This window comes from Solanum tuberosum, unplaced genomic scaffold (assembly GCF_000226075.1).
Source record: "Solanum tuberosum cultivar DM 1-3 516 R44 unplaced genomic scaffold, SolTub_3.0 scf00477, whole genome shotgun sequence".
Classification (NCBI taxonomy): Eukaryota; Viridiplantae; Streptophyta; class Magnoliopsida; order Solanales; family Solanaceae; genus Solanum; species Solanum tuberosum.
This window is the reverse complement of record NW_006239397.1, coordinates 397,550-415,931: the sequence shown is the minus strand read 5'-3', so window position 1 is coordinate 415,931 and position 18,382 is coordinate 397,550. Positions and strand designations below refer to the sequence as shown.

The window sequence follows — 18,382 nt, the reverse complement described above, 5'->3', positions numbered from 1 at the left end:
TTATTATTATTATTATTATTATTATTATTATTATTATTATTATTATTATTATTATTATTATTATTATTATTATTATTATTATTATTATTATTATTATTATTATTATTATTATTATTATTATTATTATTATTATTATTATTATTATTATTATTATTATTATTATTATTATTATTATTATTATTATTATTATTATTATTATTATTATTATTATTATTATTATTATTATTATTATTATTATTATTATTATTATTATTATTATTATTATTATTATTATTATTATTATTATTATTATTATTATTATTATTATTATTATTATTATTATTATTATTATTATTATTATTATTATTATTATTATTATTATTATTATTATTATTATTATTATTATTATTATTATTATTATTATTATTATTATTATTATTATTATTATTATTATTATTATTATTATTATTATTATTATTATTATTATTATTATTATTATTATTATTATTATTATTATTATTATTATTATTATTATTATTATTATTATTATTATTATTATTATTATTATTATTATTATTATTATTATTATTATTATTATTATTATTATTATTATTATTATTATTATTATTATTATTATTATTATTATTATTATTATTATTATTATTATTATTATTATTATTATTATTATTATTATTATTATTATTATTATTATTATTATTATTATTATTATTATTATTATTATTATTATTATTATTATTATTATTATTATTATTATTATTATTATTATTATTATTATTATTATTATTATTATTATTATTATTATTATTATTATTATTATTATTATTATTATTATTATTATTATTATCTTTGCTTGGGCAAGGGCAACGTGAACACGCTGCATCAAAAATCCATCCACCACCTTTTTTTTGGAGCGTTGGATTGTTCATTTCTGTATTCTGAATATCATTTGTTACACCAATATATACAACTCTTTTAGATCGATAACGAAATTATATGTTCAAAAATTAAATATAGCAAAACTACAATTAAAAAACAACTTACCCTCAAGCAATGGAAGTGAAGGCTCAACTATCTCCCTTGCAATAACTTCTGATGATATAATCATAAGAACCAAAGAAAATATAAGCAAAATATTTGCCATTTTATATGAGTTTGTTGATATTTAATTTGTGAATGATTTAAAAAAATAATATGCATTCCTCCTATTTATAGACTTTTTAAAAAAGATTGGCTTACCAAACTTTTTAAACAAAATAGTGAAACTACACACGATGAATTGCCCCATAACTTAGCTGCCAACTATTTAAATTTGTTTGTTTTTTTTAAAAATCCCTATTAAATGTACAATATTATATTATCATCTCTGTTAAATTGATGAACAAATGTCCATTAGTTTCTACTAATAAAATAATAACAATATAAAACCAATTAAGAATATTATTATTATTATACATGGTATTGACGAAAATGTTTTATAATTTTCTCATATGTTTTGGTTGGTCAAAATATTTTCTCGTGAAAACAAGTTTTTTTAAAATCAGATTAATGATTACTTTCCTAATGCATGTATAAAAATTAAGTTTCACAAGTGACATTTCAAGCTCATTATTTTTCTTTTCACGCCGCACCCAACCCTTCTTTTCATTAACTTTTGTTCAATATTTTGTGTTAAGAAATTGATTAAATATGTACACATTAAATTTAAAATTAAATTGATTATTAGAACTTGAAATTATAGTTCTTAAACTCATATATATATATATATATAATATATATATATATATAAAGTCATGAGAAAGCGGCCTCTTCTTTTACAAAAAAATATTTTCTTCCATATCAAACACACCCTAAGTTTCTTATTTTCTTCCATATAAAATATTTATTAACAAGTTATTTGTAATTATATAATAAGTGATTCGATTGTTCAAATATGTTTTACTTTATTTGCGCTTCTTTAAAATTAAAATTACTCATCTTTTCAGTGAGCCAGTGATATAAAAGACACTTTTACGTCATCAATGTATACACTTAAACTTATTTAATTAACAAACTAATTACAAAATTTCACATCAGTCTCCCAAACTTAGCATTTTATTCCGTATGTTTGGATAGGATGTGAGTGAATCAAAATACGCAAAGTTAATAAATAAGTGGGTCAATAATTTACACAAAAATTTCTTGAGCTAAAAAGCGGATCAAAACTCAATGTGTTCAATTGTTACTAAGTTTTAATTGCTTTATTTGTTCTTTTATAATCTTTTATTACCTAAAAGAATTATTATTATTCTTTATTATCACAATCTATAACATATTAAATTTTAATAATGGCTTTTTGAAAATATTTTGATATGATTTTTCATGGATCAATTTAGGTTAAATATTAATCCAAATTTTAATGAGCTAAGTTAGGTTTAAATGAATTGAGATAATAAATTGACAGATCAATAATCCAGTCAAATTTGAACTAGTTATAGCTTCATTGACTAATTTTGTCACCTCAATTTACATGTATATTTTAAATGAACAAAGTTGAGAAAAGGCCCAAAATAGTCCCTCATCTTTGGGTTAAGACTCAAAGTCAACCTTGAGTTTTCACATGGAGCATTAATAGTCCCTCATGTTTGCAATATTAGTGCACTTTTGGTCCTCCAAAATTTTGCCTATTTTTTAACATTGATTTTATTCATAATTTATGTATGGAATGTTTAATCGTCATTTTATATATTTAGTAGAAATAATAACTCCATGTGAGAGATTGTGAGAAGAAAAACACATTGTTTTGTTTAGTAGAATTCGTATTGCAGGTAAAGTCGAGAGGTTCATCACGACGATTTCATGTGTTATAGTACAAATTTTTCTTTTCTTGCAATGTCATATGATAAAATGTTCTTAGTTTAGCTGCAGTAATATTTATACTGAACAGAACAAGGTGTTCTTCTTCTCACCTTCTCTCACATAGAGTTATTATTTCTACTATTGAATCGACATAATTAACAACGATCATTAATAGAAAAATTGATTTGCTCGAGAATTTCATCAATTAGGATAGCTATATAATTTTCATAAGAAAGATTTGAAAAAAACTATGATAATATATGTCTAGGAAAAGATATTAATATTTCTACATATATGGTATATAATTTCTCCTTCAATTGAAAATATATAATCTTTGCCTCTTACCGTCACCATGAGTGGATATATATAGAAGGTCGATTACGAATTCACGTGAATTATGTTTGTATTACTCAGACCATTTATATTTATACTAAAAATATCTAGCTATAAATTTTAATTAATCGAAATTCAATATATTATTTAATTATAAACTTTGAAGTTTGAATTCGGATCGTCGCAACAAAAACATACTAAACAAAGTGAAAAAAAGTGAATTGAGGCTACATTTACCATATTCACATCTTACTTTATATATAACAAGTTTTTTTAAAAAAAAAAAAAAAAATAAGACCATGATCTTGCCTCACACGTACAAATTCTCATACAACAACTCGTATTATTATTACAAAAGTGAAATTAACATGAGGATATATAATACAAACTTTTCCTTTATTCAACCAATCTCATATTATTATTACATAAAGCATATAATATTGAGTAGTGGATCAGAAGAAAATGATATATCTTGTGATTCTTTTGTTTCTCTAACAACAAATGGCTTTACAAACATTACCGATGAAACTATCATCATCATCATCGTCATCGTCGTTATTATTATTATTATTATTATCATTTTTTTTTGGGCAACTGCAACCAAAACACGCTATATTAGGAAACAATGATCCCCCACCTTTCCCACCACCACCTTTTTTTTGGAGAGTCGGGTTGTTCAATTCAAATGTATTTTGAACTTCATTTGCTGCACCAAAATTCATGTGTACAAACAATTTTATCAGAGAACAGAAAAAATGAAATATGTTCAAAAATCAAAATATAGTAAATGCATAACCTTTTCTTAATTCTTCCATGTTAATTATAATATAATTATTAATTTTCTATTTTCTCTATATAGTCAAATACCACCTTTTCCATGTGGGATTTATGGTTGCTTAGACAAGGCAACTAATGCTACCATATAAGATTTCTTAATTTTACCATTAATTATATTTCGGACCTATTACGCTAGTAAATTCTCTCGTATTTTCTCTTAATTTTAAAATTTAAATAAGCTCCAATATACGTTGAGTTCCACATGTTAAAATACTTTGTAAAAAAGGTTCAAAATTACTCATTTGCTTTTAATTTATTTATAAGATTAAAGATAACATGAGACAATTTGCTAATAACAAGGATATAAAACAAAGGGTAAAACTAAGTTAGTTTTTACCATCTTTCATTATGCACTTAATTTAATTTGTCATATGAAAGTGTAATTAGTACTTAAAACTACAATTAAAACAACTTACCCTCAACCATTTCCCTTGCAATAACCTCTGATGATATAATCATAAGAACCAAAGAAAATATAAGCAAGATATTTGCCTTGAATGCCATTTTGTTTGAGTTTATTGATATTTAATTTGTTGATGATCAAATAAATAATATGCATTCCTCTCCTATTTATAGTGAAACAATACTTTAAAAAAGAATTGGCTTACCAAACTTTTTTTAAAATAGTGAAACTCCACATGATAAATTGCCCCATAACTTAGTTGCCAACTCTTTAAATTTGTTAATTAATCTTTTTTTTGTTTTCCCATTTTATGTGTTTTAATTGATGAACAAATGTCTATTAGTTTTTTTTTAAAAAAAATGTCTATTAGTTTCTAGTATTTTTGTAAACAGTGCAAATTTTATGTGTGAATTACGTTTTGTTTATATGTATGTTGTGCAATTTTTATGAGTAAATTTTCTTTAGCTCATCTTGGCAATATCATTGATGGGAGAATGTATATATGTTAAGTTGGAGGGGGTAAGAATGGTCGAATAATATAATTAACGTTTTTTGGATAGATCGTCTTAAGGTGACGAAGGCCCACATATTTTGAATCTTGGCTCTTATCAAGGAAAAAGCAGGATATTTAATCGAAAGGATAAACAAAGCCGAACATCTTCAAAGGTTGCTCCAGTCGCCTGAAGCCTTGTGGATTAATTGTAGTGGATTTAGGCGTGTCACGCCAACCAAATGATAAAGCTGAACAAAATAAAGTAGAGGGGGTATATTTGATCATTTTTGTGTATATACTAATTCTTTAAGGACTCAACTAAAAATAATTACACTGAGTTACACACATTAAGAAAATATTTTGGACTAATTTATTAAAAAAAATATTACATAAATGGAGGATTAAAAATATCGATTAAAATAAATACCGCATATTAATAATGGAGAGAAAAAGGTTATTATTCAAAATTAAGGGGGAGAACTTGATTTTTTAAAACAAAATTTTAGAGTGGGCTTGTAAATAATTTTCATCAATCCAAATAAGGGTTTAGGGCAAACACAAAGTAAAATTATAAAAAGGGACTTCCACACAAAGTATTAGCAATCGCCGTCAACAATTTTGCTCCACTATGTTCATCACCAATTCTTTTTATATATTTCTTATATTATAATTTTTTGGGTAGAAATATTGTTTAATTTTATGTTTATGATTTTATTTATTTTATTTTTTTGGGAAAGAATGATGAGATTTTTTGCATATGTGCAAACGCAGCATCCTCTCGATGCAGTGAGCGGCACTTTCCGCACGAGATTTCTGACTCTCCCTTTCCTTTTTTTTCCCTTCGGATTAATTGTTCGATTGGTAAAGATTTTTTTTTCTTCATTCTTGTAATTGAGTCGTTGCGATTAATTATCCAATTGGTAAAAATGATATCTCGTAGCTGAATTGGTTGCGATTATGGATTGGATATTTAATTGTCTAATTGGTAATAATGATATCTTATAGCTGAATTGGTGTGTTAAGACTACTTTACATCTCTCTTTTTTTTCTTTATCGATTGGACATATATAACATTTTACACATACATTTTACAATTCCAAGAGAAAAAAAATGTTTTATTTTCAGATTTGTTAGTATTTTCTTATTTATTTTTATTTTTTTTGACTTTTTCATGTGTACTTCGTGTATTTTGGCCAACTCCTCAATGGGTCTTCCACGGTGGCCATGTTCTAACAATTTTATTTTAGAGAACTTTCGTAAATAGTCACTATAATAAACTTAATTATGTTCCATAGTTATAGTTTACATATTTACGGATTGTGCCTACCGTTTAAGTTGCTCGTTTGTATAATTTGCGGATTTGTATATTTGCGGGTATATTTGTATAATTCAGTTATTTTGTATAAACTCGAAATAACAAATTTATATAATTACAAACATCAGAAGTGTAAACAGTTATACAAATTATATTATACAAATTTCAAATTATACAAAACTAAAAAGTTGAGCCGCGTAACTATAGCTAAAAGTAGATCGCGAATTGTAATTAAGACAAACTATAGCTATGTTAACTAATTAACTAGTATATATTTGTTTATACGCGTAATTTTCCCTATTTATAATACAATAAATTAGGTTGACTAGTTGAAAATTTATTTAATTAATTGAATGATAAATATTCAAGAAACTCAGAAAAGATATTTCATCCATATAAAACTATGGTACAGATACTCCCTCCGTCCCTTTTTAGTAGACGATAGGAACCTTGACTAACATTTATGTAAATGTTTAATTTAAAATATTAAATTAATGTAATTTAATTTAAGTTTGAAAATTAATCAAATTGACTTTGTCTAAAGAGAAACAGATGGAGTAGTTATTTAAATTTTGAAATTGGACCCAACTCCTAAGTCATATCTTGCAAATTCTCGTGGATCACAAAAATGTAAAACGAATTGTGTTGTAACTTTGAAATAAATTATACACAATAGTTTTTTGTTGAATTAGCAAAAGGACTTTTGCCTTTTGCCACAAGTTATGGCGATCACTAAAACTTTTGTATAAATTGCGTCATAAATCCTTCCCGATCACAACCTTGTGAAATTACACTAGGTATGTTATTGTATACCAAATACCGTAATACCGAAATGACAGAATTAAAAATTTCAGTTTCAGTATGATAACTTGACCCTAATTAGAGCATAAGCATAATTGAATAGTGCAAAAAACATAACACTTTTGAATCTGTTTTTAAACAGATCCAGAAACTGTCTTTGCAAGACATCCAAGAATCACATTGAACTACATATGCCATTACTAATACCATAGTTCATAAACAAACAGATTTTACGCAACAATCGATACGTTTTCCCCAGTTCACACCATCAACTACAAGATACAGAACGAAACATCAGAATCCAATAACACTTCCTTTCAGATGGCAACCGCGGTACACGAGTAATGGCAAAATAAACATTTTTCAGTGTGAAATCCCTTATTGAAAAGGGGATATAACTTATGACAAATAATCTTATGTTCTATTGGGATTGCACATATTGAAACTCCACAGGATACAAGCCACAAATCCCAAAAACGTATCAAAAAAGAATCAAGAAACACTTTGCAAAACGAATATCAATGTGTCTGCTGCTGCTGCTACCTGCATTTTAATCTATACAAAACCATCACGAGCTCTTCCTCATATTTCATTGATGATCAAACAACAGTGTTAGGGGATTGAAGTTCTCCCCACGATATGAACTTTCCGTTCTCATATACACTAGAGCCATTTATGTGTCTCTATTTTGCTTGTTCTTAGTTGCAGTCCAACCCACATACTTCTAACGAGAGTCCACCTCTTGACAAGAATGGGTTGATTCGGACCCACAATAACGAAAGGATAGAAGCTAGAAGGATAGACCACACAATAATGATAGTGGGAACGTTGCTTTGTTTCCCCATCATACCTTTGAGGAAGGGGTACAAATGAACAATGACCCATAAGGCAAAGAAAAGCTTTCCAAATAAAGGACCCCATGACTCATACCCGTTATTGATTGCATCTGAAACTCCAACGACAACTCCTATGATGTTCATAATCAACAAGGTCAATGGGGGGATCAACAAGGATGTCCACTTGAAGACGTAAAGCTCAGAAAACTCCCCATCATCTGCTGCTTTTGATGTGACGGTAAAACTTGTGTTGACACCAGCCAAAACTTTAAGAAGACCTTGGAGAAGAGCAAAGAAGTGGGATGAAACACCACCAATAACCCAAAATTGCTCATTTCTCCACATGTCGTCGATGCCAACACCTCCCCATCGTATCTCCAGAATAGTAGTGGCAGCAATTGATATAAAAAGGGCCATGAACACAATGCTAGCATAGTTGGTAAGCTGCAGACAGTAAAAAAATAGTCAGCAAAAGTCCACAAGATGAGTTGAATAAAAGGTTATGATGTTTTGTTTATGATCAAAGAAGTTAATAACAGGAACGGATAAAGGGGAAGCCTTACCTCTGGAACAATGAAATTCCCAGTAAGCAAACAGATGGCTGGCAATGTACAATATGCAATCAGAGGGAGGGCAGTCAATGGATAGACAATTGAGTTTATGTACGAAAACCGCTCCAATGGTTTAAGACCACACCCATATCCATACCAAATGGGACAATGTTTACTAAAGAAAATCTCAACAGATCCCAAGGCCCACCGCAGAACCTGATGCAAACGATCTGAAAGATTGATAGGAGCGGACCCTTTGAATGCAGGCCTTTTGGGCATACAATACACAGACCTCCAACCATGGCAGTGCATCTTGAACCCAGTTAAGATATCTTCAGTAACTGATCCATAAATCCATCCAACCTGGTAAAAGTAAAACATGAAAAGTGAGCCCAAACAGAAAATGCAAACAAATCTAAAAAGGTTAGAAATTAAGCAGTCCGTTTACCTCTTTACCCCATTCTGTTTTGTCTTCATAACCACAACTAATAACATGGATGGCTTCTTTCAGGAGAGATGCTGACGATGCTCCTGGAGGAACACCACCATCTTCTAGTAGTGTTGAAGCAACAAATACTGGTGATTGTCCAAATTTCTTCTCGAGTTTTATTTGCGGCATGAGGGATGCTTTTTCACTATCAATTCCTGTATCACATAGCTGGTTAGCAAAAGATACACAAACATATATCTCAAAAAGCTCTTGCATGAACAAGGGAATTAACATACTGTAGAAGTAAGCAAAGAGGAAGTTATTTTGTAATGATAATAATTACTACCACATATGCAAGTAGAAAATTAATCCAAAATCAACTATCAAAGTTCCTCTTTCTTACCTTCGATTCCTTCCTCGATATTCTCAAGAGCATGAACCTGAGTTGAAGCATCCTTTCCTTTTATCTTCTTTTTATCCTTGGTCGTTTTCCCCTTCTTATGCTTCTTTCGAGATTTACAAAAAAAGCAACACCAGTTCGGCCAACAATTGCATGTTTTTCCTGGAGGTTTTGCCTTCTTTGGAGCATCATATCCATAAAGTGCTTGCCTCCTGAAGACACATCCAGTTCCCACATAAATTGGACCCTGGATCCCATCAAGTCCTTTCATGTTTATCTGTCCCAAAAGCATAAAATGAGCTTCAGTAAGGTAGCTAAGGATGCATATCATATCCATACGCACAAGCATAAACAGATAATAAGGTATGGATCTGTGAAACATTGCATAACAACATAACTAAAAGGCATTTTACGCACATCAAAGAAGACCACATTGCGATTTGAGTATCTATCATGTCGATCAATGCCATCAAATCTCTGAGGAAATTGTACGTAGCATATTTTCTTTCCTGAAGTGGGGTCCATCATAAAGCACATAGCTTCTCGCAGTGCCTTACTGTTATTTATATAGTGATCACAATCCACATTGAGTAAATAAGGAGCATTTGAGATGACCGCTGACACCCGCATCTACAATCACACGTTTCAAAGTGAGTCAATAGGATTTAGTCTAAGGCTATATTTTCAGGAAAAAAGAAGAAAATGGAAGACGACTTACCAACGCATTCATGGCACCAGCCTTTTTGTGGTGATCAAATCCTGGCCTCTTCTCACGAGAAACATAAATAAGGCGAGGAAGTACCTTCCCTTCAATATCACGGACACCATCATGGCCTAGAAAGACCTGCGTAAAGAAATGAAACAGGTTAGTTCACAATTTTAAAATCTTAAATTTTCCCTTTGAAATTGGATTATGAAAGAGAGCAAACAAAACCTGAATCATTCCTGGATGATCCCTAACATTGTTTCCTGGCCAAGGAGTTCCGTCTTGCATGGTCCAACCATCCTCAGGAACCTTTTGTGCAATGGAAACCAATCCATTTATCCGAACCTTAAATTCTTCATAGTCTCTCTGCACCAAAAAATGGTACCAAGTTTATGTCTCCATCAATAGTAATTAATAATCATATCCATACACCTGGAAAACGAGGAAGCAGAACAAAAATTTAAACAACTTGCACACCTTCATGGCACGGCGTTCCCTCACAAATGATGGATTTACTGTGTTCTTCAAATAATCAACCTTCTGAGCAAAATACCACTCCGGGGCTCGAGGCTCTATGCTGAATTTCTTGCAGAATGGGACCCATTTCCTTGCAAACTCAGATGTTTCAGAGAGTGCCTCAAAAGTAAGCATGGCAGCACCATCGTCAGAGACATAGCATGAAACCTTATCCACCGGATAATCCACAGCAAGAATGGAGAGAACAGTATTTGCAGTAATAAGTGGAGGCTCTTTCAAAGGATCCACTGTACTAACAAAAACGTCAATGTGGGCTAACTCAGAAGGCTTCCCTTCTTTCTCATACCTGAGAAAAATATACGGCAAAGAACAGGTTAGGACGACTCAAGACATTAATTTACACATTGCATGCCATAAAAAATGTATACCTCAATGATAACCTATCTAGGTATGTCTCTCGCTGAATGGGAACCCATTTTGGGAACTGATCAAATATCCAGGATACGGCAAACCATATTTCACATATAACAGATGTCAACCACAATCCATAAGCATCATGGACAGGATGCAATATTCTATAGTGGAAAAAGAGCCCAAGAATTACAAGTCGAAGTAAAATGACTAATCTGTATGGGCTTAGCTTGCTAGAGGCAATAGGCATCTTTCTTGAAAGCGGTTGTCTGCCTTCATCCATCCTGCAACGTGGTTATAGGAAGAGAGATAAATCTCAAGATTCCGAAAACATCCAAATAAAGCACTAAAAAACATTTAGAATACAAAAGGTCCTCACTAGAACAAATGAGCATGGAACATTTAGTTCTTAAAGAACAATTAAGAGAAAACAAGATATTGAGAGGGAGAAAATGTATGTCCTCACAATGCATGATTTTTGCCTATGTCAAACGGCTCCAATGGATAGTTAATCAAAAAGCCTGTGTAAAATGTGGATTTTATTTTTTTAAGAAATCGATGTCAAAGCTAGCTTGTAGGCACCTCAACTATTTCACCAGGTACCTGATCCTCCAAACAACAAAGATACTTCATAACTCTGTCCAACAAGGCTTTAGGCAAATGGGAAAAATTCACATAGTGATTACCCTGATCTCCCATGGTTTCATCCTATTACATTGACCATTCCACACAGATTATAATACAAGGATTCTAGTACATCGATTAGTAATTCCTATTTTATTTAGTAATATGCATTTCTTGAAGAATGTTTGGTTCATAGTATCAAACTAGCAGAATTTGTTTCTAAAGGGAAAGTGCAGCTCATAAAGGGCAATCAAGGAAAAACAACAAGGTATGAATTTACTCCAGTAGCAGAATTTATATTTTCATATCATGCTTTCCATTTCTTCTCCTTAATTCCTTTTTTCTTACTAATCTAACTAAAAATAATAAAATTAAAACAAAGACTCTTTAAACTAAACGGTTTGTGCCCCCAAATCACACCTGCGTTCCCAACTAATCCTATAACATTCTTTCACTTAGGGAGTGTTTCCCATGTTTGGCTGGTCATAATGTTTTAAAACATTTTTCTTGGAAAACAAGTTCCTTAAAAAATAAGGAGAATTAACATCCCTAATGGAAGTAAGGAAAACAAGTTTTTTTTTTAGGATAAACAAATTTCATAAGTGACGTTCGAAGTTTCTTGTCTCATCCCCACCCATCCAACGTCACCAACCCTCCCCCTTGAGCACCCCACCCCAGAACCCCCATTCCCAACCCCATCTCACCTCCATAGTGTTTTACTAGATTATATACAATGCTCTTGGGATAAATTTTTGCTTACTTACCAAAACTATAAAATAAGTAAGAAATCCACTTATTTTCCAAGATAACATGGAGAACATTTTCATTCAACCAAACACGCCCTTACTTTTCCATTTTCTTTTACTTGATAGTTGAGACTCGCATCCACTTTATAGCTTTTGATCAAAGCCCAATAAATAATAAGTTAAATATGCTCAGTTTATATTTTGTCCGAATCAGCACTGGGTCCTCTACAAGAGTGGGGACCAGCAGAACAAGTCCCACTAGTGTGGAGATTTGATTTGATGAACAAGAAAGTACATACGAGTTGTCAAGCAATCCAACCAAACCAACACCTATGGAGGGGCATCCGTTATTTTTAAATTTTATTGCCACTTAGAACAGCTGTTATTTCCATATATGTATTGTGATAATTTTTACTAATTTTGGGAGATTCCAAAACTTGGATAGAGGCTAAGATGTCGTCTTGAAAGGTCCCAAATTCCATGACTTAAGAAACAGGTTGTCTCTATATGCAAGACCTCAAAAGATAAACATGATACCAACCCTTTGGCTGCTTACTAAACTACCAACACCATGACATTTCTTTGTCCAGTGGCGGAGCCACCTCATGCTAAGGGGTGTCAATTGACACCCCTTTGTCGGAAAATTACAATGTTTAGCTAGATTAAAATTTTTGATTTATGTATAAATACTATATGTCGACTCCCCTTACTTTTTACGTGTGTCTACTTTTTCATATTTTGACACCCCTCAATAAAATTCCAAACTCCGCTACTGTTTTTTGCACATAATCACTCAGAATGCTACAAGCAGTGTGCACTTGCTAAGTCAAATTACCATTGCCAAGAATAAAACAAACAAATCGTATCATCATCGGGATTAAGAGATTAACAAAATAAAAGAAAAAGAAACTTACTTGGGCAAGTCAGGATCCAGCTCATCTCCATCATTGTTACCACCACCTCCTTCGTGCTTAATCATCAGTAATTTATCGTTCTGTTTTTTCTTCCAGTCTTCCATTCTTTCCTTCCACGCAACACTACCATACCCATAAACTGCCAGGTCTTTCTTAGGATCCATGGGGCGAGGAGGAACTGCAAACACCAGCCACATTAAGCCTCTTAGAGTTCACAAATTGGTCAAAGAATTATAACAAGAAATTCTGATTTAACTTACAAGACATGGAGGAATCCGAGACTGGATGAACTCTCTTCCCACGACTCATAAATGGTGGGACTATAAGAGCATGTTTGTCAGCTGAAATTCCATCCTCCTGCAAAACAATAAACTAATTATTTATGTAAAAACTAGCAAAATTATGAACACCATTATAACAAATCTTGTATCATTACCTCTTGACCATAAGTAAGAAGAGGGATCTCTGTGCCAAGGGCAGCAGGATCCATCTCTGATTGGGTAGCATATCCAGAAGCATTAGGATTCCCCCGGCCAACGTTAAGGCGAGCTGAAAGGGCAGCTTCAGCAGTTTGATGAGGGTCAAACTCATTGTCTAGATCATCAAATTCATCTTCTTCATCATCCCCTTCAACTCGAGGACTTCCTTTAATTCGCTTATACCTAGTTTTACATTGAGGACAAGCTTGATTCCCCTCTCTCCTTTCATACTCATAGCAAGGTCTGCAAACAGGAAATGCACATTCATTGCAAGCAACAAATGGCTCCCCATCTACCGTTATTTCGAGCTCATCTCCACAAATCTGGCAAATCTGCCCACTCAATTCTTTCACAGAAGTTACCTGCAATCAACCAACAGCAAAACCAAGAGATTGAACTCCTCAGATCAAAAAGTTCCATACTTTGAATTCACATCCACATTTAACATTTCAATAACCTAGTAGCTAATGGAAATTACTACCACTAATTAACATGAGCTGAAAGATCCAATTTTGTAGAGTCATAAGTCATAACAAAGCAAAACAAAGAAGAGGAAATAAGGGATTTACAAAAAGAAGTAAACTTTAGCACATAAAAAGGAAATAGGCAACTTGAAAAAGGTCAAGAACACTACCACCGACACAACAAGTCACACCAGATCCTCAAATCTCTTCAATTAACTCACTATGGAGGTGCAATTATAGACTAACAATGAAAAAAGATTGGATTTTTATAGCACTTACTCTTCCAACTTCATCAGCATTGATGAGAACAAACTCATTCCTATTATGTGAACCAGCAATAAGTCTCCCTTTAGTATCCATTACCAAAAAATCAACTTCAAAACAAGAAAGACAAACCCACTTCACTTATCAACATACCCAAAACCCCATTACACTACACATCAAGAAAAATGGGTTCTTGAACACCCAATACAAGAAACAACAACCCCTTTTCCCCCTTTCCCCCTTTTAACTTAAAGAATGACAGAAAATGCGGTACAAATACACATTTTGTAGAAAAATTAATTCTTTTTATGTGTGGGGGGTCGGGGGTGGGGGGGTAGTAGGTAGATTCTTTTCCTTGTTTGAGAGAAACCCAAGTTATTGTATAATGGGGTTTCTCTCAATGTTGAGCTGTTAGTGGGGGTGGATCACAGAATCAATTAACATGAGAGTTGAATAACTAAGAATTTGACAAAGACAAAGAGGGGTAAAATGGGAAGAAAAAAAAAATGTTTGAAAGTTCAACGCGTAATGCACAAGAGACAGATGGATTTGATTGATCTTTTTGAGAGAGCAAGAGGTGGAGGACTATGATTTTTTTTCAAAGTTCATATTGAAGTTCTGATTAAGATCGTGCATGGTATGACCCATTCGAGAATGGCGCTTTCAATAAAAAAAAAATCATATGTAGAACTCCGATTAAGAGTAAAGCAGTTTCAGTACTGTACCACAACCATTGAGTTGCTTATTATAATGAGAGTGACAGTAGTAATTTTGTAACCAAAACTTAAGGAAATGTAATTAATGATGATGAAGATGATTATGATGTCTAATCTATTTTACTGTATTTAAGGTTCTGTTTAGTCAAATGAGAGAGAAAGAGTATTACTAGGGGTTATTTTCTATTGAATCATATAATAAGAAATTGTTTGAAATTGGTAATTAGAATGTTAGGATATTATATTTGAAGTCATTTAGACTTCATATTCATATTGACAAACATGAATTAATTTTGAAATGAAAATGCGTTATTGAAATTTCTGATAACTTTTTGTGGATCGTCAAAAAAAATTGAATGATTTATTTCAAATATCACAATTTATACTAGATTTGAATGATGATTTGCTCGGATAATTTGAATTAATAAACTCATAATGATGATAATTTTTTGGGACAATTTGTAATAAACTTTTGGTGATCGTTGTATGTTGTATCCATCCAATTTTTGGTGATCTATTAGTACTATACTGTCAATTTTTGGTTTTATTTTTAAAATGTTATATCAAATTAAAATTAGATAAATAAATTTTTTTTAAAACATTATATAATTATGTCTTTAACAATACAATAAAACTAAATAACAAAAAACAAAAAAATACACACTATACAATAAGTAATAACCATCCAAACAAATTGAATATGAATAACACTAGCAAGTAAACCCTTAAAAGGCCAATGTAGGCATGGGTTGAAAGAGAAACATTCCAAAGTGGTATGAAAACCATATTATAGAGGGGGGGTGGGGTGAGGCAGTGACAAATTCATGATTTTCAATAATAAAGTAATATTTGTTATTTCAGCTTGAAGTTTCAAAATTATATAAATTATATATTTTTTTATCGAGAGATTTAGATTAGGAACACTCTTGCCTTCTCCTAGTTTCGTCCCGAGTTATAGAGGAGGGTGGGGGTGGGGAAGTAACAAATTCATGATTTTCAATAATGAGTAATGTTTGATATTTGGACTTAAAATCTCAAAATATATAAATTGTATATTTTTTTATCGAGAAATTCAGATTAGAAACACTCTTGCCTTCTCCTAGATCCGTCCCGAGTGAAGGTGGGGAAGGGGTATTAAATAGTGTAGGATATAGTAAAGACTAAACATGTGTACAGAAATGCATCCACATGCCCTCTATATTTTCACTACAAAAGACTCAGAACACAGCTTGCTCTCTTTAATTAAATTCATATAATAAATTACATGCTACTAATAATACAGCAAAGTGGACCACATGGATCCTTCTTCACCAGCTTTGTCCCTCTCAAATTTATTTTTATTTTTTCAATCACCAGATCTCTTGGCCACCATATTAAATTGTTCACTGACTTATTCTAGTGTCCATAAAGTGGTATTTAATTGAAAAAAATTATGCAGAATAGTAAATATTTAGCTTATATTAGGTATTATAGCTACTGTTTAAGAAAATTATAATTTACGGTTATAGTTTTCTCATTTCTTGTTATTCGTCTGATTTGTATAATTCGCTTGATTTGTATAAATCCAGAATTTGTATAATTCGATTTCTGATTGTATAAATCCAGAATTTTATATATGCTTACCCTATCTATTTGTAGACGATTTATGAAAAAAATCATAATAAATTACCATGTTTATATATTGACAAGCGAAATATATTAATGGAGTTCTGAAAAAATCTTAAATGAATAAATACAGAATTTGTAATATACTTACCATATTTGTATATTCGCAAGTGAAACGGACAGAAATATACAAACCACAACGTCCATAGCAAACGAAACTATAGCTATGAAGCGCAATTGTCGAAACTATAGTTTTAGAGCCTTATTATGTCTATTATGTTTGTTATTTCTGAAATTTTGTTTTTGTTTAGTTTCTAGAGTTTCTACATAACAAATAAAATATTTTTAAAAAAAAAATAGCATTTGAAATAAAGTATTTCAATGTTGAAGTTATGTTTTGAATCTGTAAAAAGTCAGTCAAATATATATAGTAGAACACTGTTTTGAATAATGATTTTGAAAATAAGTAAATTATGTCCAAATGTCTCCTCAGAATTTTATTTTATTTTTAAAAAGAAGAATTGGGAATACTCTGTTTTTTTCCTTTTAAACACAATCTTTTCCTGATTAAATATTGTAACATGTCATTAATTTTTACATTTATGAAATCATAGTAATTCATAATTAATTTTCATTTTTGGATAACTATAATTAATTTATAGGCACGTCATTAGTAGTTACGTTCCACAATCGGTGAATTTGTTTTTAGTGTTTAAAGCATTTTACTTTGATCTTTTAATACTAGATCTACTGTTTCAATTTGAGTAGCATGCATTAGGTTAATTACTTTCTGGATTTGGAGTTTTGAAAACAATTTATTTTAGTAAGAACAATAAATGATGAGAAGGCATATTTTGACAGCTTTAACTCGATAGTAATTTGGTTTGTATTATATCTAGCACAACATGTCTTTGAACTACGATCAGATCCAAAGCATTACGTGCCGTTCTTATTTATATTTAGTATATATATATGTATATATATAAATTAATTTTTTTATCAAATACTTAAAAAGTTGATTATCATTATAAATTTATCTTAAATTTAAAAAATCACTTAAAACAAAAAAGGCAACCTAATTAAATATATATTCTTAAAGTGTTAAGTATAATTTATTTTTGAATTCAGAAAAAAGGAAAAAGAAAAAGTTCCGTTTGAAATAAATTAAAAAGGATGGATGGAAAAAAAGACTGAAAAACAAACTAATTAAACAATATGTTGAAAGTAACATGCAAATTAATGTCAAATCCTTAGAATGTGACATTGAAAAACATGTTCTAACGAAAATATAAATATATAAAAAGGACATGTTCTAACCACTTTATTCATAAAGAAATATATAAATTTGTGGTGCGTTTACATGCGATATTACTTAAAACCAACTTGATATTTATATAAGTGATAAATAAATTGTTACCTAATGAAGTTTATTATTACTATGTTGGATTAGTGTACCTTGAGTTAGTATAGACTTTGATGTGGAGACCATGTTGCATTATGATTAGGAATGAAGTATACGGAGCAAGGAGACAGTAATTTTAATGGCGGACAAGAGAAGGAAAGTGAGATTAATTAAGATGATTTGGATAAGTGAAGAGGAAGAGCGTGAATGTGTTAGTAAGAAGGTGTGAGAGATTGGTTGTAAGATAAGTTAAGAGAGGTGAAGGTAGTTACGTAGGACAAAGAAGAATTGATAAAAGATGATTATACATGACACGACACGAAATAACTTCGATTCACTG

General features: G+C 30.6%; 2 protein-coding genes across 2 annotated transcripts; both read right to left on the bottom strand.

Annotated features, from left to right (window-relative positions):
- Positions 1-3,545: 3,545 nt before the first annotated feature.
- Positions 3,546-4,515, bottom strand: LOC102601462 (uncharacterized). The gene is made up of 2 exons (XM_006364079.1): positions 4,422-4,515; positions 3,546-3,874 (listed from the first exon to the last, which is right to left on the bottom strand). Exons 1-2 carry the CDS (start codon positions 4,507-4,509, stop codon positions 3,660-3,662), a joined length of 303 nt encoding a protein of 100 aa, XP_006364141.1. The 5' UTR covers positions 4,510-4,515; the 3' UTR covers positions 3,546-3,659.
- Positions 4,516-7,192: 2,677 nt separating this feature from the next.
- Positions 7,193-14,754, bottom strand: LOC102577470 (cellulose synthase A catalytic subunit 2 [UDP-forming]). The gene is made up of 13 exons (XM_006364078.2): positions 14,335-14,754; positions 13,549-13,953; positions 13,373-13,469; positions 13,113-13,290; positions 10,846-11,112; positions 10,418-10,763; positions 10,169-10,306; positions 9,953-10,078; positions 9,652-9,864; positions 9,238-9,511; positions 8,853-9,049; positions 8,417-8,767; positions 7,193-8,297 (listed from the first exon to the last, which is right to left on the bottom strand). The coding sequence occupies exons 1-13, from the start codon at positions 14,413-14,415 to the stop codon at positions 7,716-7,718; spliced, it is 3,255 nt and encodes a 1,084-aa protein (XP_006364140.1). The 5' UTR covers positions 14,416-14,754; the 3' UTR covers positions 7,193-7,715.
- Between the last annotated feature and the right edge of the window lie 3,628 nt (positions 14,755-18,382).